The following is a 24,241-nucleotide window of genomic DNA, read 5'->3' as shown; positions in this document are numbered from 1 at the left end:
CCCTCCTCTTTTTCTCTTCTCATAGCAAGCGATGTGTGCGCTTCTCTCGTCTCTGCTATCGGTTCCTCGTGTGCCTCTTTCTCCCCCCCTTGATCACTTTTTCTTTTCTCTTCTAACCGGTATTTATGTCTATACTATGATGTCGAGATGACTCCTGTGATTGGTTTGATTTCCCTGCTACCCCGACGATGTTTTGCCATCTGGACTGCATTGTACGAAATGAAATGGTTTGACGTTTTAGTGTGTGTTTGTTTTTGTTTTTATGTTGTTGTTTTTCCTTCCCCCGTGTCTTGACGTGTGATACGGCTCGATCAGTGGTTGATGATTCTACCACTGATCTCGTACCCATGCCGTCCATACCGAGACACGGGGTTCGTATGTGTTTGATGGTTATTTGATCTGCTGTTCCGACCTGACGCTTCTGTGTTTTCTTCTTTTTCTTTCTCTGGATTTCTGGCCGGAAACTTAGAGGGGGGTCCATCACTGGTAGCATCCTACAATTGAGGCGTGGCTGGCCTGTGGATCCGGGTCTACACACCATATATATCATTTGACTGTGTTTTCTTCCCACCCTTGCCTCTCCTCGTGGGCTGGACCGGGACTGGGGACAATCGGGTCGATTGTCTTTCCAGCCCACCCTTTTCCGTGGCGACGTAAAAGCGATTCTCGTGTACAATTATCACGCATGTCAGGTAGTCTATAGTGCAATCAACGGATTGTGTATACTTTATACTCTGGATTAACAATGATGGCCAGCCAGATACTAGTATTATCCTATCTACCTATATTGAAAATAAAGGCAAGTACTCTGTGAAAGACTACCTCATTATAATAAGCTTAAGCTTAAGCTTGATGCTCTGGCTTGGTTCAAGACCCTGCCACGCGTCGTTACGGTGATCCACCTTATACTTCGAGTACAGTGTAGCATACGGAGTATAGCACAGATGAAAGAGTAGAAATGACGTCACTTGCAAGATCTCCGAGATTTCAAACAGACAGACCCATACATATCTCGATGTCATGCAAGATGCCTCGCAAGTTCTACAGCGAGACCATCTCCTTGCTGCCGGGTATGCTGCGGCAGACTCGACTACGACGACTGCTAGGCCTTTAGGACGGCTCCAGTCCTAGTAGACGAAGCAGAAGAATGGCAGAAAGCCTGGGATAGACATGCAGCTCAGTCGAAACGAGGCCGGCTGCGTCCCTTGGCCATCCATCTGCCTGCTTTACATCTCTCGCGGGCATTCCGGCAACCAAAGGGATGGTATACCTTGTTTCGCATGAGTTGATTCCATATATATATATATATATATATACTGGGATACAGAATCTAACCTGAGTTGGGGAAGGAAGATGTATCAGCATTTCATCGACTTCAGAGGGTTGTGGCCCGGTGAGGAATTCATCATGTCGAAACCCAGCCTCAGACAGGATGGGATTTATCATTACCATCACCCGATTCCCGATCCCTTGTACGTTCCAGCCGTTGGCAAGGTGCTGCTCTATGTCACTCGGCCGAGGGTTTTGTCCGCACCGTCCGTCACGGCATATCTGTCGACCTGGTCTGCCATTCCGCTGGAGATTAGATATCTCATTGTGCAGTGGTTGCGAGTGAGGGACGTCCTAAACATGCTCCTCGCCTTTGGTGAGACCCTATCTTATTCTTATTGGTTGCGACGGTTGCCCACAGAGCTCCTGTTTGGAGAAATCCAGGATCTGGCGACCACGGCGCCAGACACCGTCGACTGGCCATATCTGGCGGTCTTGATCTTCGAACAAAGACGTGCTGGGGAAGTCTGCGGCGCTCTGGTTGAGAGCACGACTTCTCCCTCTCCTCAGGCAGGTGGTGCAGTCTGTTGATGAGCAGGAATAGAGGTCATATTGTGGGTGATGTTTAGGTGAGAAGGGAAGTCTGGCGCTTTGAACAGGAGCCGGAACTGGTAACGCCCCTCAACAGCGCTGGACAAAAGCACCTGATTATAATAACACTTTCATGCTCTCACTTTCCCCCCACAACTTCTTCCTCTTCTACTCCCTCGTAACACATGGCTTTGCTCATCAAACCATATCAATATCCCACACCACAGCTGTGATCTAGTACCCTATCTTTATGCTTTGACAGCATATCCTCCCCGCTCAAGAGCGAGAGGTTGGCACGGTAGGTACAAGGAATGAAGAAACCCCAAGGGCTTACAGGATAACAGTACAACGAACCTAGGATAGGAGTTCACCTCGCCATCAAGAAGATACGCACCGACGATGACGAAGCCGTCGTGACTAGGATCTGGCTGGGGATTTTACATCTTAGATTTTCAGAAAGTGGGTGATATGTGACCCGGGCTAGGCAGAAGTCTGGTGAGGGGTTCGCGGACCTCTTCACCCTTCATTCTCTTCTCCGCGGGGATATTTTCTTTGAACAGGACTTTATGATTGTTCAGTGCAAGAGAATGAGTTCCTAATACCAGGCTTCTGTCTGATGGCTTCCTCCAGCTGGAAAGCTACCTGGCGGGAAAACTGAAGCCAAAATATCCTACCACAAGATCTTTGGCGCTGTGGCAATGGGTCTCTGGGTGACGTTCGTGGAGTATATTCCAGGGAAGGCAGGAAAGAAAGAAGAGTCAGTCGTGTTGACCAACACAGGGAGACTGGAGATCTGCAGGAAAGGCAACTCCACATTTAACGAATGGTGATAAAGGTTCTGAATAGATTAAATCCCATCATTCGCCAGTCAGTCTTCACCAGTCAGTCTTCACCAGTCAGTCTTCACCAGTCAGTCTTCATCAGTCAGTCTTCACTAGTCAGTCTTCACTAGTCAGTCCTCGACTCGGTCAGCGGTGTTCGAAGGACAGCAAATTGGGTACACTATTCATATCTAAAAATACTCGGGTAGACAAAGACAGTAGATCAATTTTAGCTATAAAGACGTTCCTTTCTCCAGCAGAGCTATTATTAAAGTCTCGAGCCTTGACTGTAGAAGAAGAAGTAGTGATATTGTGCTTACTCATCCGCTTACTCATCATTTGTACTAGCGTCTTGGCATATCCTCGCTCTCCCTGGCCGTCACTTCATCGCCAACCGCCATCGCCATCGCCATCATCACCTCCTGCTTCCACCCATCCAGCGCTGCTCTCGGTCATCAGACTCGGGCATACGCTGTGCGGAAGTTGCTGTCGCATTCTACGCTTCTTTTTGTCTATCTATCTAGGCTTGTAGGTCGCCTTGCCTCACTTGTTCTCTCGCATTCAGCTCCCTCCCCCCCTTCCCCAATGCCCTCGTCTTTCAGCTGCCCCTGGATCACTGATCGCTTGCTCCCTCCTCTTAATTTCACTTCTTACTGTTCAATGGCTTCTCTCCTCGTCGCCTCGGGTGCTCTGAGAGCATGTTGGGGATGATGCCTCACGTTCGTCCTTGGGACTCGTGTCCGCTCTCCCGCCTCTTCGCTTCCTTTCTGCGAGAACCTTTCTTTTCTTCTTCTCTTATTTCTTCTCTTTTTAATTCTTCTTCTTCTTCTTCTTCTTCTTCTATTCCTTCTATCCGAACGCGCGTGCGGTTCGACTGGAATTAAGCTCGATTTTAATAGAGCTCCGGCTTATCATCACCTCTTTGCTCCTCCTCCCTGCCCATCTTGTCGTTGATCCAATACTTATTCAGAAAGTCCTGCTCTAACATTGGCCATGTCCACTCTTAGCTTTTTCTTCTTTGGAACGAATACCGACCATCGCCTTTGTTCTTCCTCGATTTTCTTTGATCAATCCCCCCCTTTTTCTATCGATTGACAACCCCCTACCGGGCCTTGGCACCGAGTGTGTCTACGTGCAACTCAAGCAGCTTTTGTGATGGATTCTTACGACGGCTACGTGTCTCCTGGCCGGAGTCGCGAGGCTGAATACCGGCGAAGATCTCCAGGTAAGCACGGGATGATGGCGTAATTGTTTTTTTTTTCAACTAGCTCACCCATTCTAGCCTCGCAGGATCGTCGCCGTGGCCGGGGTCGTTCCCGGTCGCCCGTCATGATCGATCGCTACGAACCGTCCGATCGGCGTGCCTCCCGTGACGAATACTACGCTACCCCGCGCGAACATGTCCCTCAGCGGAATCGCGGAGAACGCGAAGAACGCGAAGACCGCCGTCGCGCCCCGTCACCTACCGCCGCCAACATCGACCGCTACGTGCCCGGGCAGGACTCAGGCAAGCGACCCATTCCGACAAACCCCCTCCCCAACCCCCTGGGCCTTGACTTCCAGGTCGGCTTCAACTGGTTTGCCGAGTGGTGGCGGACGGAGCAGAGCATCAAAGAGGAGAAGGAGCGTGCTAAGCATGGCGGGCGCCGGCCCTCGGACCGCGTCAAGGGAGAGCGCGAGGCGCGCGAGGATCGCGACCGTGAGCGCGCCCAAATCCAAGCGGCCTATGACTCGTATAAGGTCGAGCTACAGGTCAAGATGGCCCGCACGTTTGTGCAGCAGCACCGCAACGAGGAGTGGTTCAAGGAGCGCTACGTCCCCGAGGTCCGTGATGCGCTGCGCAGGCGCGTGATGGACTTCCGCCAGAGCGCATACCAACAATGGGAACGCGATCTCGAGGCAGGCCTCTTCGACGACTTCACCCTCGAGGGTATCTACAAGAGCGAGAGCGATGGCGCCGGTGGCGTCATCGAAAAGGAAGAGGGCGAGACCACCGCTGTGGGCGAGACTCTGAGCGTGCTCGATCTGCTCCCCGCGCGCGGTGGCGAGCTGCGTGACGAAGCTTCGTCGCAGCCCGCTCTGCTCATCAAGACCCTAGCCCCCAACGTGAGCCGCGAGAAGATTGAGGAATTCTGTAAGGAGCATCTGGGCGAACAGGATGGCGGTCTACGCTGGCTCAGTCTCAGCGATCCTAACCCCTCGAAAAAATATCATCGCATGGGTTGGATCATGCTGCACCCCACCACCGGGACGACGATGGTAGAACGTGGCGATGGCCGCGAGGAAGAAGGGGAAGAGATGGAGGTGGTGGAGGAGCTGTCCACCGCGGCCGCAGCTGAAAAGGCGCTCGAGGCCGTCAACGACAAGACGATCCACGACCCTGTCCACGGTGACTTTGTGTGCCACGTCGGTGTCCATGTCCCTCCGTCCAACCCGCGCAAGAAGGCCCTGTGGGATCTGTTCTCCGCCCCGGAGCGCGTCGAGCGCGATCTGGAACTGGCCAGGCGCTTGGTGTCCCGGTTGGACGCGGAGATGGGTGACGGCGCCGACGGCGCCATACGGATCGAAGAGCGCGTGGAGGAGCTCCGCAGCAAGGGATGGTTGCAACCCCCAGTCACGGGCCCTGTGCGCGTCAAGAAGCGTCGCTCCTCCGAATACGCCGACAATGATGACGTTGAGTTGGATGAGAACGGCATGGAGGCCGGTGAAGAAGCAGAGGAGGGTGAGGCCGCTGACGGCTGGGAGGAAGACGAAGTTGACGATGAAGAATTACTGGCCCAGAAGAAGCTGCTGGACCTTATGGTCGAGTATCTGCGGCGGGTGTATAACTTCTGTTTCTTCTGCGTCTTTGAGAGCGACTCGGTGCATGAGTTGGTGAGAAAATGCCCAGGGGGTCATCTGCGCCGGCCTCGTTCGGGCCTGACCAGCCAGGCGAAAGAGGTTGCACGCGCGAGCGCTCTGGGCCAACCTTTCCCGTCCGCCAAGAAGAAGGAACCGAGCGAGGATGGCGAAGAGCCTAGCAGCGCCTCGCCTGTTGAGGAGCGACGTCCGGCGCGCTTTGCGCCCAAGTCGGAGCAACAGCTGCTGAGGGCGTTCAACTGGGTCCGCACCTTTGAAGACAAGCTGCTGCAAATCCTGGAACCGGAAAACGTCGACATCCGCCGACTGGGCGGCAAGCCTGTCGAAGAAGCCCTCGAGGAGGAGCTTGCCCGCTTCTTCAAACAGGAGGACGAGTCAAAGTTCCGCTGCAAGGTCCCCGAGTGCACTAAATTGTTCAAGGCCGAACATTTCTGGCGCAAGCACGTCGAGAAACGCCATACGGAGTGGTATGAACGGATCAGAGATGACGTATGTCTGCCTTTCTCCTTTTTCTCCCCCCCCCCCCCCCTGTGGAGTACACTGACAATCTGCAGCTCTTCCTGGTAAATTCCTACGTGTTGGATCCCGCCCGCATCGCCCCCTCGCGCTCGGATGCCAATAGTAACGGCCACTTCCCGATGACCTCGGGACCAAACCACAGCGGCACTCCGCGCGGCTTCAGCTTAGCGAACATGGCCTATTTTGGCCACAACGGCGCTGTCCCTGGCAGCTTCCAGAACCTCGCCGCCCCGGGTGGTCTTCCTTTTATGGGCGCCGGCCAGACCGGCTCGTGGAACAGCAACGGACAGCTCGTCACCGGCGAGTCCGGGTTGCACCAGCCAGGAGTGATGCGCCGTGGTGGCGGTCGACACGGGAACCGGAGCGGCCCCTACGACCGGCGTGGAGGGAACCGCTACGGCTCGAATACCGGAGGTGTAGGCGGCGGCCGTCTGAGTCCCGTGCGCATGGGTCGTTTCCCGCCTGCCGGCGGAGCAGCATACAATATTCCCCCCGGCCACCCGGCTGCAGCGATGATGGGAGCCGGCGGTGGGCCTGTTGGGGGACCTGGAATTGGCGGGGGGCTCTTCCCGGACGCGATGGGCCCCGGAGGCGCGCAGCAGGGGATGGGTCCCCGGGAGGCGGTGCAAGGACGCAGCCTGAAAAGTTACGAGGATCTGGATGCTGTCGGTGGCGGGGGGAGCGGCGAGCTGAATTATTAGTTTACTTGCTCTCTCTCTCTCTCTCTCTCTCTCTATGGGTAACTTGGGGCAGTCTTCTGTACAACTAGCTAGCAAAATCAAATCAAATGTATTGAATCGGTCTTTGTTCGTAGTATCAAGCACTCTCATACTCTATATATAAAGCTACATCTGAATCACAGTGTCATTCCCTCCATCCCTCCACTGCGCTCCCATCCCCCGGATCCGCCGTTCACTCGCCAGAAAGAGCAAGAGGTAGATGTGGACGGCGGTCTCGCCCCATGCATAGACTTTGAGCAGCATTTTCATCTCTGCATTGTCTGTTGCCTCTGGCTCGGAGCGTTCCAGGATACACCAGACCCCCCAGCCGGCGCGTCCATCGCGGGCGATGAAGTCCCGGAGAAAGGTCCAGAAGCGGGAGATAAAGGGCCTGTCCCACATTGACGGCGAAGGGGGTTCCTCCTGCTGACCACGCGGAATCTCGATGTCTATCAGCCAGTGTCCCCGTTCGAGAGGGTCGAGCGGTCTTGTCTGCCAGACGGGTTTGTAGGAGCGCTGCGGGTTAAGGCGAGCGGCAAGCATGGCGAGGGTAGGAGTGATGTGCGTGACGAACGGGTCTCCGGAGGCGGGTGGTGGAGGCGGATGGATTTGTAGTGGGAGCTGCGAGAGCGATATTCCCGCTGTATCGACAGCCTGGATGGCACGACCGGTATTGTTCTTTGTCGATGATGGCTGCGGGACGGCTTTCTTGAGAGCTCCTCCTCCTCCTTCTCCTTCTTCAGGCGAACAGGCCCGTTTCGCTGGCGATACGACACGCTGCCGCTTCGCCGACGACTCTAGAGGCAGTACCACCTCTTCAGGTGGATGCTCTCCCTCCGTTCCAGACAGAGCTGGCTGTGAATCTGGAATCACACTAAGCGGAGTACCGAAATCGTCGCCGGCTGGCTCGTTGCCAGCCTGGCTCGAGTCCTTCGAGCTTCTCGAGCTAGATCTCAGCTCATCCTCTGTCACCACTATGACACTGTGTCGGGCAGCCACCTGGAACCCTAGGATCGCCTCGACCTCAGCACGATATCTCGCATCGTCCCTGGCACCACTGGGGGCCGAGACGTGAACGAGGATCTCAGTGCGGTCGGCCATAAAAAAACACGCTTTCCAGCCTCATGTTGAAGCCTGCAATCACCGTGGATTCATTCAATAGTTATGTAGCTACCATGCTCTGTGCGGTGGTCGCTATTGTCGTGTTGCTTGTCGAGGTTGTCGTCCAGGGGAAATCGAAGCGGGGGAAGAAGAAAAAAAAGAAAAGACCCCGTGACTGCCCGATTCGGACGCGTACCAAAGCTCCCGGTCGGAGAGGCCCCTTATCCTCCCTTCAGTCCAGTCGACATTGCCTCTTTGTCTCGAGGCCAGATGGCTTTACGGAATTGTTTCGGTATGGAGGGATGGAATGTCGCTCGACAGAAGGCGCAGAAGCGTCAGAAACACCTCCAGGTGAGCGCTCCACTGGTGACTGCAATTCGCCCCTGACAGTCACTGTCGGACAGGACTAGATAATAGCGTGACATGCAGCCAGGGTACGGGGTAGTGAGCACAAGACATGGAGACAGTTCTGCCGTGCAGGACAAAGGTCCTCGTTACTCCGTACTTTATACTACAGAGGACTCGGCTGCCCGTTGATCGAGTGCCTTGCTACGACGGGGTGAGTCGTCGACTGGCATCACGCTCGCACTACCTACGGGTGCTCACGAGTGGATATATATGCTGTTGATGACAGAGGACGGACTGCTGGGCAATACAAAGAGACAACGGTCGACAGCCTGGTCCTATTCTCAGGTTGCACAACTTCGCCGTGCGTCCAGGGGATCCTGGGCTGCTGCACGAGAACGGAGCACCGAAGAATCCATCTTGACGACATGTGAAACCTGAGAGAGAGAGAGAGAGAGACGTCTTGAGGATGTAGAAGCTGGACGAGTCGCCCAAGACGGATCAGACATCATTATTGGACAGCGGGGTGGTCTTCTCATTTTCGAGGCGATCGATCGCCTGCGGCCTCGTCGGCGGATCCGATTCGTCTTCCAAACGGTTGGATGCACCCTCTCGTGTGCGCGGTGGGCGTACCTTTTTTCGACAAGTCTCACAGACCGCGTACGATGAATCGAGGAGGATCTTCTGTCAATCTCTCTTGATTGGTGGCCGCTGCGAATTGACCAGCCAGATCAAAACCACCCGGGAGGCTGTCGGCCTGTCAGTAGCAACAAGCCAGCGGTGCGCTACCCACTGGAGCCTGTGACAGGGCACTGATATAACGCTAAACTCTCGCCTGCTAGGAACAACCCACTTGTGATGCTCCTCGCCTTCTGCTCCTCCTGCGCCGAGTCATCGCTTTCCACAAGGCATTGTCTACGCAGGCCACCTTTATTCTTCTTCGAGTCAATCGACATTGACGGTGCCTGACATCCTGTCTATCGCATGGGCTTTGCCGTCCAACGTGGTTGTTGAAACGTCACTCCTGGGCTGAACTGGGGCCAACCGGTAAGCCGCTGCCGCAACAAAACCCACTCCGGGCTAGAGCTAACCTTCTGCCTTGCTCTCCCCAGGACTTAAGATTAAAGACAGCCAATTTCCAACGGCCGAGATCTCTGCGATTTCATTTCTCTTCTCACCCTTTTTTTTTTTTTTTTTTTTTTTTTAATGTAGCATCGGCCTTGCGGACGCAGCTCGCTTCGTTGCCCATTCACCTCGATCGCTTACCCGACCCTCGCGCCGGTCGCAGTGCCTTTCCACCTCCAAAAGAATAATCATAATAACAGCTTCTACGTGATGGAACAAGGAGGGTCAAACAGAGCGAATCTGCAGCCGCCAGGCTTACAGAGTGAGTGTATTTTGAACTGAGGCATTCCAGTCTCGATGCTCTGCGTCGCCGTCATCATATCTATGCAGTACAGTGCATATACTCTCAAGCTGATGACAGGAGCTGAGGCCCCAAAATCTCCGTGGCATTTTTCCCACTCGCCCTTGATTATTGGTTCTCTTTTTGCATCAATCCTGCGCTGACTTCTTCCGCACCATTACGTCTTTCTCGCGGAGGGGCTGTAGCCCAACCGGAGAAGACAGGTGCGATTTGTGATTCCAGGTCAACAATCGCATGCCAGTCTGCGAAATGCGTTTAATTCCGATTTCTTCAAAGTCTTTTCTGGAGGGCAAAAGAAAACAACAAGAGGTCTGTCACTGGGCAAGAACGTCCTTCCCCCTCCCCCCCTATCTGGACTTTTGCTGATTGACCTTCCAGATGGTCAGCCCGCAAAACGACGTGGCCCAAAGCCGGATATGAAGCCGGCGATGACCAGGCGCCAGGAGTTGAATCGCCAGGCCCAGAGGTAACAGCCCCGGTATTGGTCCTACCCCCTTCGAATACGCTGGTGACCGTTATTATCCAGGACACACCGTGAACGTAAAGAGCAATATATTCGATCTCTGGAAACCGAAGTATCACGGTTGCGCGAAGCTTACAGCGGAGAGATGACCACGACAAACGCATCGCTGCAGCAGAACCGAGAACTTGTTCAGTCCCTCAAAAACGAAAATGATATTTTGAAAGAGATCTTAATGAGCCACGGCATTCAGTTCGAAGCGGAACTGGAGCGCCGGAGAGCGGAACGGCAGGTGACTGCATATCAACCGGCTTCGTTCGCGGGGAGCAGTAATGGCACCCCGACTGGGCCCCCATCCACAAGCAATTTCTACACAACCCCGTCTACGACGGCTCCCTCGAGCTTGAGCCCTCACGGATCAGCCACCGAACGAGTGGTCGTGTCACCAGAGGAGCCATCAATGCAGTCACAAGCTGTCCACTCGCATGCAGCAGACCCCTCCATGGAGCTGGATTACTCCGGTCCAGTGAAAAGCAACGGTCCTGTTCCAGCGGTCTCGGGGATCTTCGAAACGGACCCTCAACTTCAGGTGGACTTTATCTTAACGTATGTTATCATTTCCCGCTTCCTTCTGCAGCCTGATGCGTTTGAATCTCTGGACTTAACCCTGTGTGTATAGACTGGAGTCCCCCTGTCGAGTCCACACCGAGTACCTCTGCCGCCGTTCGATCACTGAGGCGGAAGACGAAAACATGCCCTTTTCCGGCCATGCTCTGATGGCAACCTGTCCTCCACCAACCTACATTGCCAACACCACGGCAGAGCAGCAGTATCCGCACCAAACATACGATCTACCCGTTGCCAATCTATCTACGTTGCTCAATCTCAGCCGGCAATTAGTGACGGAGGGTCAAGTGACGCCCATCATGGCGCTACAGTGTTTGAAGAACCACGAGCTATATCGCACCTTGACGCGGGACGATGTCAAGATCATCATGGAGACCCTGAACACCAAGATCCGTTGCTACGGGTTCGGCGCCGTGGTGGAAGACTTTGAGCTAATGGACTGTCTGAACAGTGTCCTAGGGACGAGGGTTGAGGCGGGCTTTTCTCAATCCCGAGATGACATCTTGTATTCTTGACGAGAGAAAAAAAAAAAAAGACCTTCCCCCAATAATCCTCTCTTCTCTTCTTCTTATACTTTTATTATCAGATGTTCGGTGTATATACTTATCCTATCCTCTTAAGGCAAGAAGTAATCTTAAGTATGAGAGCAATTGCAACCATCCAGTGAATCAATATTCCCTCGTAACATCATTAGTCAATGTCAGGTGCAGTTTAAGTTGCCTGCGATTGAATATTTTTATTTTCTATTCGGCTTCAAGAATATAATTACGGCTTGACAGCAGCACACGATTCAAGATAATTTCATCATTCTAAGACTTTTTCAAAACTATGCACGTCATAGACAGAAAGAAAAAAGAAAAACAAATCATGACATTATGCAGGGGAATCCAGGAGATGAGGAATATCGGGGGTTTACTCCTCCTCGGCATCCTCCTTGTCCTCATCCTTGTCGCCGGCGGCCAGGTCGTCCTCCTCATCGTCCTCGAAGGTGTTGGCGGGGACGCTGTAGAGACGGAGAACGGAGCGGTTGGGATCCTTGACGAGAACGTACTTGCGGACCTTGTCCTGGGCGGCGTCTTCCTCGGCGTCAGCCTCGGCGGGGAGGGTGCGGATGCGGTCGACGATGGTACGGACAATACCCCAGCCGTTACCGAGGTTGAGGTTCATCTGGGCGGCGAACTCGCGGGGCTTGTAGCCGACAACGCCGAGGACGACGTGGTTGGCGGCGGAGCGCGGGTTGGCGCGCGAGACGAAGCCGAGCTTCATGGCGTCGGCCTTGGCGAGGATGGCCTGGGTGGTCCAGCGGGCAAGCTTGCAGCTGTTGTTCTTCATCTCGGTGGCGACGACGGCACCACGCTGCGAGACGAGCTTGCTGCGCCAGTCGAGGGCGCCGCCGGAGCCCTGGGCCTTGCTGTCGAACTCGTTGAGCGCCTTGACGATGATCTGCTGGTCGGGCCCGCCGGTCGGGTTCTTGAGCGAGGCGTCGATCTCGGTCCGCACGACAATGTGCACCGGCTCCTCGTCACGCTCCAGAGACAGGTCGAACCGGCGGTACTTGTAGGCCTTGGACGCGAGGGCCTCGGTCTCCTCACTGGCGTTGTAGAAGGGGTTGGGGTTGCTCTGCTCCACCTTGGCCTCGTTCGACTCAATGACGGTCTGCAGAGCAAAGTTGTGGTTGATGAAGGTGGCTTCCATGGCCAGCGCGCTGGGGGTGTTGATGGAATCCTGCTTGTTGCCGGACTCGGACGCCTCGAGCGGCGCATCGGCGGCGTTCTCGTTGACGGTCACCAGGTCGAGGGAAGCACCCTCGCGCTTATCGAAGAAAATCTTGTTGCCCTGGTGGACGATGACAATATCCCACGAGTACACACTGCGGGGAGCACACATGAGCATCGACAGGATATCCGCGGTGGCGAAAATCGTCGCCTCGTTCTTCTCGGCGAGCTCCTGGATCACAGGATCCTGAGAGGTGGTGACATTGTACGCAGCGCGCTCCAGAGCCTGGAGGCGGCGCTCGGCACCCTTGACAGGGGCCTTGTCGTAGGAGCGGTCGTAGTAGTAGGTGAAACCGTACGAGTCGACGTCCTCGCCCTCGGGGGCCTCCAGGTTAAGCTTGGACAGCCGGCTGAAGTCAACCTCCTCCAGCATGTTCCAGTCGGGGCGGATGTTGACTGACGGTTCCCGGGTTCTCTGGGGCTTATCATAGTCCTTCCATCCGAAACGGCGGCCGCGGTTGCTGCGAGCACCCCGGTTGTCGTAGTAGCGGTCGTTGGTCTGGCCACGGCCCGCACCTCCGACTCTCTGGAAGCCAGCCCGACCACCTCTCTGGCCAGCACCACCGCGCTGAGCGCGACCGCGGAAGACAGTGCCACCACCACGGCCAAAGGTCCGCTTGGCGGAAGAACGGGTGTTGTCGACAACGGAGAAAGACGACTCGTCTTCGGCAGCCTGGATGGCGAACAGGCTAGACGCGCCGGCACCGTAGACCTGCTGGTCTGTTGGGAAAGCATCCGAGTTAGAAACTTCCTCCTCCTCAACCGAGCGACAAGAAAAAGCACAGACACATACCTCTGAAGTTCCGGTTGTAGCCCTGTCTGCCTTGCCTGTCACGGTCCTTGGACTCGGCAGTCCAGTCGGCCATGCGGCCAAGCTTGTCGCCCTTGGAGAAGGGAGCGAAAGGAACGCCCTGGAGCATATTGTTCGAGGACGTGGCGGGGCCCCAGGTGTCCTCCGCTGGGAGGGCGGCCACGATGTCTGCAATGGAAATGGGCGCCATCTTGCCGGACTGACGGTGAGTCTATCTGACGGAAACTGCGTGGCCACACAAAAAATAAAATAAAACTCGCGCGTGGGAGCACCTGCTACGGGATTCGCTGGCGGGCAAGAGATATCGAATCTTCGTGATGTGGGAAAGTTTTGTGTCGCGAGCGTTGTGGCGGTGCGGATTTCTTGGCTGTCACTAGCCACAACTGGCCTTGCCCGTTTGGTTGCACCGCCACATGTTATTACTTTGAGCATCACTTATCAGAGATACATTCGCAGCTACCTTTCGGCTTTCTTTGGTTGACGTCTACTACGGATCTTCCATGGATGTTTCAGCTCGAAAAGAGTTTTGAGGGTGAATGAAGCTGCGATGGCTACTCGCTATTCATCCTGTTCCTGACCCTTGCCTGCTCTCTGTCTACTCTGTAGCCTTACTGATTCGTCTAGATGCGTCGGCCACCATGGATAAAGGTCTTAGCGGTCCATGATCACTGAATGTGTATGAATAACGGTGTCTGGAACTGTGATAGTTTGCAGCCGCATCTCCTATGGCATCTCCTATACCGATCATCTCAACCTCGGATCTTGATGTCTCTACTGAAGAGGCAGCAATACTTTCTCTACAAAGGCGATCAGGGATCGAGAAATACAAATGGAATGGCCCAGAATAAGTACATGAACTTGTACTTGACGTCTAAATATACTATGTGTTCATTGGTGCATCTTTCCATGACATACGGGTTCATTCTACTCTCTGAAGTTTGCCGATCGAATATGCGTTTGAATAATGACCATCAAGAGAGTGTCCCATATACTTCTAGAATACTCAGAAGCGGAAGATAATAGAATCAACGATTTCTTGAAAGGAACTGAATTCCTTGAAGTCCCTATTTAGAAATTAGTCATAATTGATCTCCGGTGACAGATGTTGATACGAGTTTCTACCCCTCACGCCAAAGACTCCTCCCTCTTCCCCTCCACTTCAAGATGGCCAGCACAGAGAAGAACGCAGAGCTCATCGAGCTGTCCCGTAAGCTGGATCATATTCCAAAATGCGAGGAATATGAGAAAATGATCTCCGGAATGCTGTACGTTAAATAGTATGAGGAGAGTACCTAGCTAACTGGAGTCTTTTCGCAGGTACAACCCTCTCATCCCTGAGCTGGTCGAAGCCCGCCATCGCGCACGCGGCACATGTGCAGACTACAACGCCGTCGACACGAAGAAAGTCTCGTACGAGGAGATTGGCGACGTGCGGGCAGACCTGCTGAAGAAGGTTGTGGGCAAAGCCGGCACCAACACGTTTATCGAGCCGCCGTTTACAGCGGATTACGGGTGCAACATCATCATCGGGGATGACTGTTTTATCAACTTCAAGTGGGAAGCTTCCTTTACTATTGCCAGCAGTTGAGAGAGCAGGGTATTAATAAGATATACAGTATGACGGTTCTCGACGTCAGCCTTGTGATCATCGGGGATCGAGTGCAATTCGGCCCAAACGTGAACATCTACACGGCCGGCCATGAAACAAGCGTCCTGTCGCGGCGCAAGTTCGTCGAGTTCGGCCACTCGGTTCGCATCGAGGATGACTGCTGGATCGGGGGGAATGTCATCATCTTGCCCGGTGTCACGATCGGGCAGGGTTCGACGGTGGGTGCGGGCTCAATCGTTACCAAGGACATCCCGCCCTTCTCGGTGGCGGTGGGGAGTCCCTGTCGAGTTATCAAGACGGTGCCCTCGGCAGAGGAGGAGGAGAGGGATCCGAATAATCCGTATAGAGCTTTGAAGCGGTCGTTTTGATAAACATTAACTTAACATGAAGAGAGTTTATATAGAAGTCTGGTAGAAGTCTGTAAAAGTCTGGCAGACTCTGGTATTATATTGCGTCATGCTGATATGAGCGTATAGGGTACCATTAGATACCATAGGTAGATGCCTATTCCATAACTTTACAAATCGTGTCTACAAGGTAGTCATGATGTCGTCGTGTCCTATCCTGCCCTCAAAATCCAAGAGGAGAAAAGACCAGGAGAAAGCCGGCGACGGCTTGAGTCGAAGTATCTCCAGGAGAGAGAGCACTACGTCTCGGATCCTCAAGGAAGGCGTCTACATCCCCCTCCCCACGTTCTTCTTCAAGGACACCGAGAACCTGGACGAGCTGACCATCTCGCGCCATGCTGTGCGTATGGCCCGGGCCCGGGTGACGGGTCTGATTGTCAACGACCTGATGTACGGCGAGGGAGCCCATCTCTCTCGCGACGACCGCGGTATCGTCACTCGCACGGTGCGCCACGCGATCGTCCGCGCAGGATTCTTACAGATCCCCATCATCGTCAGCTGCGGCGCCCCCTCCGCCAGAGAGACCATCGAGCTGTGCCACGACGCTCACGCCTCGGGAGGCAGCTATGCGTTGGTCGGGGCCCCCGCCATATACAAGCACTACTACGACACACGGTGCATTGCTGCCTTCTTCGTCGACGTGGCGAACTCCTCGCCACTCCCGATCCTCGTCGACACCCGGCCGCAGGACGACGTCGTCGTCCGCGGGACAGTCGGTGGTGATGCCAGCGCCCTCGCAACGGACGAGTTGATCCATCTCGTCACGGGCCATCCCAACATCGCCGGCTGCCGACTCTCCCGAACGGAGATGGCGAGAGCCACCCGCATGGCACAGGCCACGACGACTGCCGGCCTCGCGTGTCTGGGCGAGTCGGCAGGGTCCACCCTGCAGACTCTCATCGGAGGCTGTGGCGGCGTGGTGGCGGGAATGGGCAACCTGGCGCCCAGGACGTGTGTGAGGCTGATCGAGCTGTACCACCGGGGGAAAGAGGAGGAGGCAAGAAAATTGCAGGCGGTCGTCGCTCGTGCTGAGGAGACCGAGGCGGCTTTTGGAATTGCCGGGATGAAGAGCAACCTGCAGCGCCATCTCTCCTACGGCGGCTTGCCCCGCCGACCCCTGGCATTTGTCGACGGCGGCAGTCCAGGTGTGGAGGAGATGATGGCTGTCGAAAATTGTCTCGTTCTCTAGATGCTACAATGCTCTCTTGCAGGTCACGGTGGAGTCTGGTCTTAACCAGCTGCATCAACTGCATCAACTGCATCGACTGCATCGACTGCATCGTTCCTGCATCTCCACCCTCCATACGAAACCTTAGCAAGACTCTTAGCCTCAGGAATAAATCAACGTAAAAATCGCCGATACGAACTGGTGTCTTGGAGGGTGGAGTTTGTCCACTCGTCCGGGCGAGTACCTTGAGGGCCCTGTAGAGGAAAATTTTCCTGAAAACCCGAGGCCATAGCAGAATAAGTACGGAAAATATCGAAATACCGATCTCTCTGATAGCAATCATCATGCAGATGGAAGCGATAGGCTTCAAGAGATGCTAGATCGGAGATCCTGATAATAAACAGTGCCAGGTAAGACCACCGATTGTCTCTCGGCGCCGTCCGGACGTGGATCCGGTCAGTCTCTCTCTTCCGCCTTCAAGCTCGACTTCCCCTCTGGAGCAAACCTCTCCTTTCTCTCTCTCTCTCTCTCTCTCTCCTTTATTCAGGATATGACCTTTTACTTTTGAACGAGAATTGTCAATCACTCTTTTTGATCTGTTTCCCTTTTCTTATTATTTCTGATTTGACGGATTCCCGTCTATCGGCGGTTCGGTCTCCAAGGCGTTGGATCTTATCAAAGGGGTGATTCGCGCGCGCGCCTGGCGCGTTGTAGAGCTTGAACAATGGGTTTATCGAAGACAAACAGGATTATTATCCTGCTGGTTATTGATTCGGTGTTCTTCCTGCTGGAACTGATTACTGGTGAGTGGGTTTATAGTTGGCGAGAGATGGTGATCTGTTCTCTGATGTCATCGATTCTAGGATATGCCGTGCACTCGCTCGCTCTGGTGGCAGATTCGTTCCACATGGTATGTCAACAGATATTATTCGTCTCGTACATGATTGATGGATCGGATGGGTCTGGCTGACCAGGTGGTTCTAGTTGAATGATGTGTTGTCGTTGTGCGTCGGACTGTGGGCTGTGAAGGTCGCCAACCGGGAGACAGAGTCGAAGATGTTCACCTACGGGGTAAGACTACTTGCCAGGGATTCCTTCTTTATATCTGTCACGCGCTGATAAGGGTATATTTGTATAGTGGCAACGTGCGGAGACCCTTGGTGCTCTCGTCAACGGTGTGTTCCTGGTCGCTCTGTGTCTGTCGATTTTCTTGGAGGCGATACAGAGATTGGTGGAACCGCAGGAGGTCAAGAACCCCCAGCTGGTCTGCGTCGTCGGCTGTTTCGGTCTTTTATCCAATATAGTTGGGCTGGTGTTGTTCCACGACCACTCGCACGGTCATGCTCACGCTCATGGCCATGATCACGGCCCCCATGGCGTGGATGCCGAGGAACAAGGCGTCTCCGACCATCAGAGCAACCCGCTCGTGGCCGACGAGACGGGCACAGCTGCGAGTGTCATGCCCGAGAATCTTGTCGGCCAGTCAGCTCCAGTCGGCCATTCTGATCCTGGCTCTCCCTTCTCTCGCAAGCGCCGCTCGACGCGTAGCTCTCGGCGCCTGAGTGCGTCGGCCGGCCGCGGATTCGGTAAGGTCGAAGATATCCACGTCCATCCGGCCACTCTGAGGAACGACATCATTGCTGCGAGCCGATTCCAGTCCACAGATTCCCCCTCCGAGTCCGAGTCCGAGCTTCAGGAAGATGGTCCCCCCTCGGAACAGTCCCGGCTGCTGGGCCACGCGGCCCGTGGCTCCAGCTATACCGAAGAGAACGGCGGTCCCCCCCCGAAGCAGGACGACGACGTGCACAAACTGCACAACCACGCCCAACCAAAGCCCGCCGAGAAGAAGGGTCACAACCACGACCTCAACATGCGCGGCGTCTTCCTTCACGTCATGGGCGACGCCCTCGGCAACGTCGGTGTCATCGCCTCCGCCCTGATCATCTGGCTCACCGATTACTCCTGGAGATTCTACGTCGATCCGGGAATTTCCCTGGTCATCACCATCATCATCCTCTGCTCCGCGATCCCCTTGTGTAAGGCGGCGTCACGGATCCTGCTGCAGGCCGTGCCCCCCGGCCTGAGCATCGACCACATCAAGGAGGACATCGAACAGCTCCCCGGCGTGATCGGCTCCCACCATCTGCACGTGTGGCAGTTGAGCGACACCAAGATTGTCGCTTCGATCCACATCCAGGTCGACACCCAGATCAAGGGCGAGGGCTCCGAGCGATACATGGATCTGGCCAGACAGGTCCGCAGCTGTCTGCACGCCTACGGGATCCACTCGTCCACCATCCAGCCCGAGTTCGCTCCAGACAGCGACACAGAGGACAACACCCAGGTTCAAGCCTCCTCGTCCTCCCAGAACGGCGAGTCCTCGTCCACCAAGATGCCCAGCCGGGCCGCGAGTGTCCAAGGTGACCGCCGGGCGTGCCTCTTGGAATGCGGCGACGGCTGTGCGCGAGGTGGACAATGCTGCCCGACAACCTCGAACAACCACCCCTGATCCTACAATCACACCGAAAAGTTTCCTTTCCTTTTCGTTTATCTTTCCCAATCTATCTTTTCCGCCAGTCATTCTTAATTACTACCTTTTTCTTCCGTCCTTCTTCACATTCGACACTTGTCCATACCCATTGTGCTTTTAATCCCCCAGAAGGGGACTTGCGTCTCCCGATCATCCCCGTTGAACAGAGCTTTTCAACAGCTGATCGTCTGTAGAGGGGGCCTATTCTTGTGTGGATTTGGAAGGGCCTCAACCTCCGATTGTACTGGCTCTCCGTGAATTTGTGACTTCCTTGCCCTTGTTACTAGATGTAAATAGCCTTCTATACCTACCAGCCATAACTAAAATCCTAATCAGCCATTCCTATCCGTATCGACGTCCATGGAACCTCATATTTCAAGCTTGGGTTGGTCAATGAATTCAGGGCTCGGCACGTGACTGGGCCCAGACTCTCGCCTCCAGCCAAGAACAACAGCACAGCGACCTGCAAGCCGGGGGAACTGAACCCTTGCCATGGCCTAAATATAATGTTATTTTAACTTCTACTTCATTCATTCTATCATTTTTTTTAAAAAAATTTCCTTTTGCTCTTTCTTATCATCTGTCTCCAGTTCAAGACCATGACAACCCCCTTCATCGCCACAACACCACCGTTGATAAATTGACCGACCGACCAAACAAACCTACTTCTACTGCATACTACCAGTCCCTACCTGTCCTCTCGCCATCGTCCCCTCTTGGCATCTACAAGCGATGCGGTATTTTGTCCATCTCGTCCAGCAATTATGAGCTACAGCTACCCCTCTGCGCGAGGGACTCGGTCCTTCAACCCTGTCGCCGTCCTCGAGCGGGTGCGCGACTCCCTCCCGGCAAAGGCGAGAGAATGGATCGTCGGCCTGCGGGCACGAAGCGGTCACGACCTGCACACGTCAGCGTGGAGAGCTGCGCGACGGCTAATCTGTGTGACGAACGGATTGATCTTACTCTGGATTCTGACGCTGTGGTGGGGAGAACGGACGGTGTTCCGGGACGGAGTCGAGGCGTGTCAGTGGGGGAATTGGGAGAAGTGGGTGAGTTTGGACGCACAATTCATAGAATAAAAGGGGTCTTGCCTTTTTTAAAAAAAAGAAAAAAAAAAAAAAGGAAAAAGGAATGTCTGCTGATTGTACCAGCCACAAGGAGCGACGCCGCATCACGTTGCGTTTGTTGCTGATCCGCAGCTGGTAGACCCCCATACGTACCCTGGTCGGCCGTGGCCCCTGTCGACCCTGACGGTGAAATATACGGACCAATATATGCGGCGGTCGTTTTCGTCGGTTCAGCGGAAGCTGGCGCCAGACTCGGTCTTGTTTCTGGGCGATCTGTTCGACGGGGGGAGAGAATGGGCGAGGGGGGAGTATTCGAGTCCGGAGAAGCAGTATCAGGGCTACAAGGATTCGTTTTGGAAGAACGAGTTCGGGCGGTTTGTCAGGGTGTTTTCGGAACACCTGAACGATGGGGATCCGCGGTCGATGGATCCCCGCGGCCGCAGGATGATTGCGAGTCTGCCGGGGAACCATGACCTGGGGTTCGGGACAGGGGTCCAGCAGCCGGTGAGGGATCGGTTCCAGGCTTACTTTGGTACTGGAAACCGAGTCGATGTCATTGGCAATCACACGTTTGTATCGGTTGACACCGTGTCGCTGAGCGCGATGGATCAGCCAGACCCCAACACGGGCAGTTCGGGCACCGGTTCTGGAGATGGGCAGCAGCCAAATTACCAGATCTGGAAGGATTCCGAGAGTTTCCTCAACAGCGTCCATCTGCACAAGGCAGCCGCGGAGAGCCAGGAGCTTCGCATGCTGAACCACCATAGCGAAGGGATAATGTTCCACCATCGAGTCTTTCAGAACGCTTTGGAGCCGTCGGTATACAAACTTCCCGAGCCGCGGGGCGTCGACTTGCCAACTGTGCTTCTCACCCATGTCCCCTTGTTCCGTCAACCGGCCACGCCCTGCGGCCCCCTGCGAGAGAAATACCCGCCCTCCTCCGAGGGCGAGTTGGAGCAGGACGAGCCGAACGCTCTCAAGATCCAGGGCGGCTACCAGTACCAGAATGTGCTGACACCCGCCATCTCAAACGACATCGTTTCCAAAGTCGGCCCAACCCTCATCCAGGTGTACTCTGGCGACGACCACGATTACTGTGAAATCACGCACCGCGAGTTCAGCGGCTCGCCCAAGGAGATCACCGTCAAGAGCCTTTCCTGGGCCATGGGGGTTCGCCGTCCCGGCCTGGTCCTCGCCAGTCTCTGGAACCCCATTGACCCCCAGACAGGCAAGGCGATGGCGACCGAATCTGCCCCGGTCACTCTTCAAAACCATCTGTGCCTTCTGCCGGACCAACTCGGTATTTTCATCCAATACGGCTGTCTGTTTGCATTCACCTTGCTTGTTCTCCTGGTTCGGGCCGTGGTCCTGGTCTTCCACCCACCGCCAGTCGATAGAGATGCTATTCTCGACCCCGTCCTGCCTCTTACAGAGCAGCGCTCTCAGTATCCTCCACTTCCTCCCAGAATATCCTCTCCTCCAACCTCTAGTACCTCCAGTTCCAAGACCTCATCACCCGTCGGCTTGGCCAGTCGTGCCGTGAACGCACCAACCCCCCGCTACAATCCTTCAAAGCCATACTCGGATGCGTATCCTATAGAGAATTACTCCGACGGGTCGAAATGGAAAGGCCGCCGACCCGGAGGGCCAGGTTCCGATTCCTCCAGCCATCAGATTCTCCGAGAATTCATTCGGTCGATCAAGACAGTTGCCAGGATTGTTTTTCTATGGTACTTCTATTTGATTTGGACGTGGTGATTTCTTCTCTCTTTTCCTTTTTTCTATGTATATCTATCAATCGTCAATTTCCGGGTCTTTTTTGTCAGGAGCATCTATCTGGTCAGGCGCAATTTTTATACTATGGTGTTTACAGCGTGGTCATCCAAAGGCAAGCCTCTCATGTGTTTTATAATAGACATGGTACAATCAATTCATGAGGGTTGCCTTCACAGCCTTCACAGCCTTCAGCACGGCGTCCAGCCTTCTTAAGTTCTAATTATTTTCAATCTTGCTGCCTAGCAATCAGCCCGTAATTTCTTTAGACAGATAAAGAATAGAAATATTATATGAACATATTCTAGAATTTTTTTGCTATTTTCCCGAAAAGTCTCCCTATAGTAGTACTGTTACCCCAAGTCAATCTCTGCCATGATAGCAATAGCCAACACGAGAGTTGTCAAAATGACCTAAAAAAAAAAACGTATTAGCATTGACCTGTATTGATTTCGGTTTGTTCTATCGTTGCATACTAGTATCATTAACCCCCCGATACAATTCAACTCCCACCCACCGGCATACACCTTGCCCAAGGCAATGGCATTCTGCTGTTTCCAGAAACGATGGGCCCCCATCAGCGCGATAGCCATGGCAGCCACGTAGCAGACGACCGACAGCGGGATACCGACGCGGTAGAATCCCAGGCCTGTAGTAGTCGTCTGCTGCTGGAGGCGGAACAGTTGTGCGATCAACACTCCTTGCATGGCGAGAGTCACTGACGTGCGGATATATGCAAGGAAGGTTCTTTCAAGAGCTGATCATAGTAAGTAAATACACACACATATATATAAGCTATAGGAATGGTTCTTTTTACCAAAATGATCGCGGTTATTCTTCTGCGGCACCGTCAGGACGACATGACGCGTCCAGAACCGCCGGACACGATCTGGGATCCATCCATTCTGGTTTCCCCTCGATGTCTGCGTTGACTGGCGGGAGACAGTCCGGCGCGTGGTGACACGGTACTCGCCCGACGAAATCGAGGCGCTGTCGTCGTCGAAGTCGTCGTCGCACTGCGTGGGAATCTCGTTCAGTTCGAGGGCATCTCGCTCACCGTCGCTGGTGCTGTTGCTGGTGCTGCTGGTGCTGCAGGAATACCCTGTCTGCGATTCTGTTTCTGCGTTTGACGGCGTCTCTTGTATTTGTAGCGAGGACCGTTGCCTGAGCGTGGTGTCTGCCATGTTGCGCGCGCGAGGGTTGAGGTTGGATGTGCATGTTTTCCCGCCGTTATCTGGCGGTGATGGAATGACGTCGGTATCGGTCGGCGATCGGCATTTATATTGATATTGATATTAAAATTGAAATAGAAACTGTTTCAACAGATCTAGATACTTAATTTATTGTTTACTTAAGATTATCTAGACTAATGTTGTAGTCATCCAGTCTGGCTTCTTCTCGGCGAAAACCTCTTTCCCTGGCGCTGATATGGGCTCAAACAGCGATGCCTTCAAGTATGCCTTTCCAGGGCTCATGGGAGTTATTGTCACAATGGCACTGTCAATGTCAATTTCACAATTAATTAGTCTTAGGTATTGGTAGTAGTATTGCTGGTAGAAGGTACGTACCTGCCACAGCCTGAACAGAAGCGACGCTGTCAAGGTCAGTAATAGTACTACAATATATAGTACAGTATTGTAGCTAATTGAATAGATGGATTGAGACATACTATAGCATTACCACTCCGTGACTTTGTATCATGGTATTCTCTCAAAGTACCCTTGCGGTCGTCAATGGTGATATGACACTCATCGACAAAGTAATTGGCCGAGCAGACTGAATCGTGAGTAGATATGAGACTGACGGAGTACTAAGTATGTACTCACGGCCACCGACTTTCTTACAGCCCGTACTATAAGTTTATTAGTCTTTTACACCTGTAGGTACCTGATGGTTCGGTATACGTACCAGTAGCAGAGAACGGTATTCGATGGTTGATGGGGGAGAGTGATGCGGATGCTCTCGCAGTTGCAGGTACCGGTATATGACATGTTTGGCGGAGGTTCAGTCTCGAGTGTGTGATTTAAGGATTAGTTTCATGGAAGAAGGTGAAGAGAAGCTTAAGATTCAGTTTCAGACTCAAGATATAGAGGAATATCACGTGAGTCTGATTATTTAGAAGTGAGGACTCGTCTAGGACCACAGGCTACCAGCATTCCAAATGCGACTCTGAATGCTTTATTGCATTTAAGCAGAGCTCTTGATACAGAGTAGCCTTGATTGCAACCTGGATACCTAGGTAGGTACCTGTGTAATTGATAAACTGTATATTACATACGCCTACGAGTATAATCAAGTACTACATATAGTAACTAAATGCCATGATACCATAGCACTTACCATATGTATGCTCATAAGTACCAT

The 24,241-nt window shown here is 53.9% G+C and overlaps 11 protein-coding genes across 11 annotated transcripts; 7 read left to right on the top strand and 4 right to left on the bottom strand.

The window, feature by feature from the left end:
- Positions 1 to 1,027: 1,027 nt before the first annotated feature.
- Positions 1,028 to 2,237, top strand: ASPZODRAFT_26052 (hypothetical protein; the record flags this gene model as incomplete). Its single annotated transcript, XM_022728028.1, has 3 exons — positions 1,028 to 1,070; positions 1,126 to 1,264; positions 1,350 to 2,237. 3 exons carry the CDS (start codon positions 1,028 to 1,030, stop codon positions 1,858 to 1,860), a joined length of 693 nt encoding a protein of 230 aa, XP_022580678.1. The 3' UTR covers positions 1,861 to 2,237.
- A 1,599-nt stretch (positions 2,238 to 3,836) lies between these two features.
- Positions 3,837 to 6,760, top strand: ASPZODRAFT_142791 (hypothetical protein; the record flags this gene model as incomplete). The annotated part of the gene is made up of 3 exons (XM_022724883.1): positions 3,837 to 3,906; positions 3,964 to 6,029; positions 6,095 to 6,760. 3 exons carry the CDS (start codon positions 3,837 to 3,839, stop codon positions 6,758 to 6,760), a joined length of 2,802 nt encoding a protein of 933 aa, XP_022580677.1.
- Positions 6,761 to 6,904: 144 nt separating this feature from the next.
- Positions 6,905 to 7,879, bottom strand: ASPZODRAFT_152374 (hypothetical protein; the record flags this gene model as incomplete). Its single annotated transcript, XM_022725847.1, has 1 exon — positions 6,905 to 7,879. One exon carries the CDS (start codon positions 7,877 to 7,879, stop codon positions 6,905 to 6,907), a length of 975 nt encoding a protein of 324 aa, XP_022580676.1.
- ASPZODRAFT_133170 (hypothetical protein) lies at positions 7,838 to 8,666 on the top strand. The gene has a single exon (XM_022723207.1). The coding sequence runs from the start codon at positions 7,903 to 7,905 to the stop codon at positions 8,287 to 8,289; it is 387 nt and encodes a 128-aa protein (XP_022580675.1). The 5' UTR covers positions 7,838 to 7,902; the 3' UTR covers positions 8,290 to 8,666.
- Positions 8,667 to 9,412: 746 nt separating this feature from the next.
- Positions 9,413 to 11,374, top strand: ASPZODRAFT_133166 (hypothetical protein). The gene is made up of 5 exons (XM_022723206.1): positions 9,413 to 9,611; positions 9,873 to 9,959; positions 10,029 to 10,116; positions 10,177 to 10,716; positions 10,790 to 11,374. The coding sequence occupies exons 1-5, from the start codon at positions 9,560 to 9,562 to the stop codon at positions 11,250 to 11,252; spliced, it is 1,230 nt and encodes a 409-aa protein (XP_022580674.1). The 5' UTR covers positions 9,413 to 9,559; the 3' UTR covers positions 11,253 to 11,374.
- A 41-nt stretch (positions 11,375 to 11,415) lies between these two features.
- Positions 11,416 to 13,617, bottom strand: ASPZODRAFT_167169 (hypothetical protein). The gene is made up of 2 exons (XM_022726815.1): positions 13,306 to 13,617; positions 11,416 to 13,232 (listed from the first exon to the last, which is right to left on the bottom strand). The coding sequence occupies exons 1-2, from the start codon at positions 13,511 to 13,513 to the stop codon at positions 11,650 to 11,652; spliced, it is 1,791 nt and encodes a 596-aa protein (XP_022580673.1). The 5' UTR covers positions 13,514 to 13,617; the 3' UTR covers positions 11,416 to 11,649.
- Positions 13,618 to 15,478: 1,861 nt separating this feature from the next.
- ASPZODRAFT_67381 (hypothetical protein) lies at positions 15,479 to 16,528 on the top strand (the record flags this gene model as incomplete). The annotated part of the gene is made up of 1 exon (XM_022729455.1): positions 15,479 to 16,528. The coding sequence occupies one exon, from the start codon at positions 15,479 to 15,481 to the stop codon at positions 16,526 to 16,528; it is 1,050 nt and encodes a 349-aa protein (XP_022580672.1).
- Positions 16,529 to 17,231: 703 nt separating this feature from the next.
- Positions 17,232 to 19,016, top strand: ASPZODRAFT_67401 (hypothetical protein; the record flags this gene model as incomplete). The annotated part of the gene is made up of 4 exons (XM_022729457.1): positions 17,232 to 17,310; positions 17,371 to 17,417; positions 17,492 to 17,578; positions 17,646 to 19,016. The coding sequence occupies 4 exons, from the start codon at positions 17,232 to 17,234 to the stop codon at positions 19,014 to 19,016; spliced, it is 1,584 nt and encodes a 527-aa protein (XP_022580671.1).
- A 785-nt stretch (positions 19,017 to 19,801) lies between these two features.
- ASPZODRAFT_67243 (hypothetical protein) lies at positions 19,802 to 21,862 on the top strand (the record flags this gene model as incomplete). The annotated part of the gene is made up of 2 exons (XM_022729440.1): positions 19,802 to 20,086; positions 20,189 to 21,862. 2 exons carry the CDS (start codon positions 19,802 to 19,804, stop codon positions 21,860 to 21,862), a joined length of 1,959 nt encoding a protein of 652 aa, XP_022580670.1.
- Positions 21,863 to 22,230: 368 nt separating this feature from the next.
- ASPZODRAFT_142784 (hypothetical protein) lies at positions 22,231 to 23,061 on the bottom strand (the record flags this gene model as incomplete). The annotated part of the gene is made up of 3 exons (XM_022724882.1): positions 22,231 to 22,290; positions 22,354 to 22,634; positions 22,662 to 23,061. The coding sequence occupies 3 exons, from the start codon at positions 23,059 to 23,061 to the stop codon at positions 22,231 to 22,233; spliced, it is 741 nt and encodes a 246-aa protein (XP_022580669.1).
- A 177-nt stretch (positions 23,062 to 23,238) lies between these two features.
- ASPZODRAFT_66967 (hypothetical protein) lies at positions 23,239 to 23,868 on the bottom strand (the record flags this gene model as incomplete). The annotated part of the gene is made up of 5 exons (XM_022729414.1): positions 23,239 to 23,374; positions 23,446 to 23,471; positions 23,547 to 23,653; positions 23,689 to 23,729; positions 23,786 to 23,868. The coding sequence occupies 5 exons, from the start codon at positions 23,866 to 23,868 to the stop codon at positions 23,239 to 23,241; spliced, it is 393 nt and encodes a 130-aa protein (XP_022580668.1).
- Positions 23,869 to 24,241: the final 373 nt, after the last annotated feature.

Source organism: Penicilliopsis zonata (assembly GCF_001890105.1).
Source record: "Penicilliopsis zonata CBS 506.65 unplaced genomic scaffold ASPZOscaffold_8, whole genome shotgun sequence".
Lineage (NCBI taxonomy): Eukaryota > Fungi > Ascomycota > Eurotiomycetes > Eurotiales > Aspergillaceae > Penicilliopsis > Penicilliopsis zonata.
This window is presented reverse-complemented; position numbering and strand designations above follow the sequence as displayed.

Bases quoted from the DNA above. Each gene is read 5' to 3' on its own strand.
- ASPZODRAFT_133170 (XM_022723207.1), top strand. From the start codon at position 7,903: ATGTTGAAGCCTGCAATCACCGTGGATTCATTCAATAGTTATGTAGCT.
- ASPZODRAFT_133166 (XM_022723206.1), top strand. From the start codon at position 9,560: ATGGAACAAGGAGGGTCAAACAGAGCGAATCTGCAGCCGCCAGGCTTA. The intron at 9,960-10,028 runs GTCTGTCACTGG...TTGACCTTCCAG, and splicing joins GCAAAAGAAAACAACAAGAG to ATGGTCAGCCCGCAAAACGA. The intron at 10,117-10,176 runs GTAACAGCCCCG...GTTATTATCCAG, and splicing joins TTGAATCGCCAGGCCCAGAG to GACACACCGTGAACGTAAAG.
- ASPZODRAFT_167169 (XM_022726815.1), bottom strand. From the start codon at position 13,513: ATGGCGCCCATTTCCATTGCAGACATCGTGGCCGCCCTCCCAGCGGAG. The intron at 13,233-13,305 runs GTATGTGTCTGT...CTTTCCCAACAG, and splicing joins CTACAACCGGAACTTCAGAG to ACCAGCAGGTCTACGGTGCC.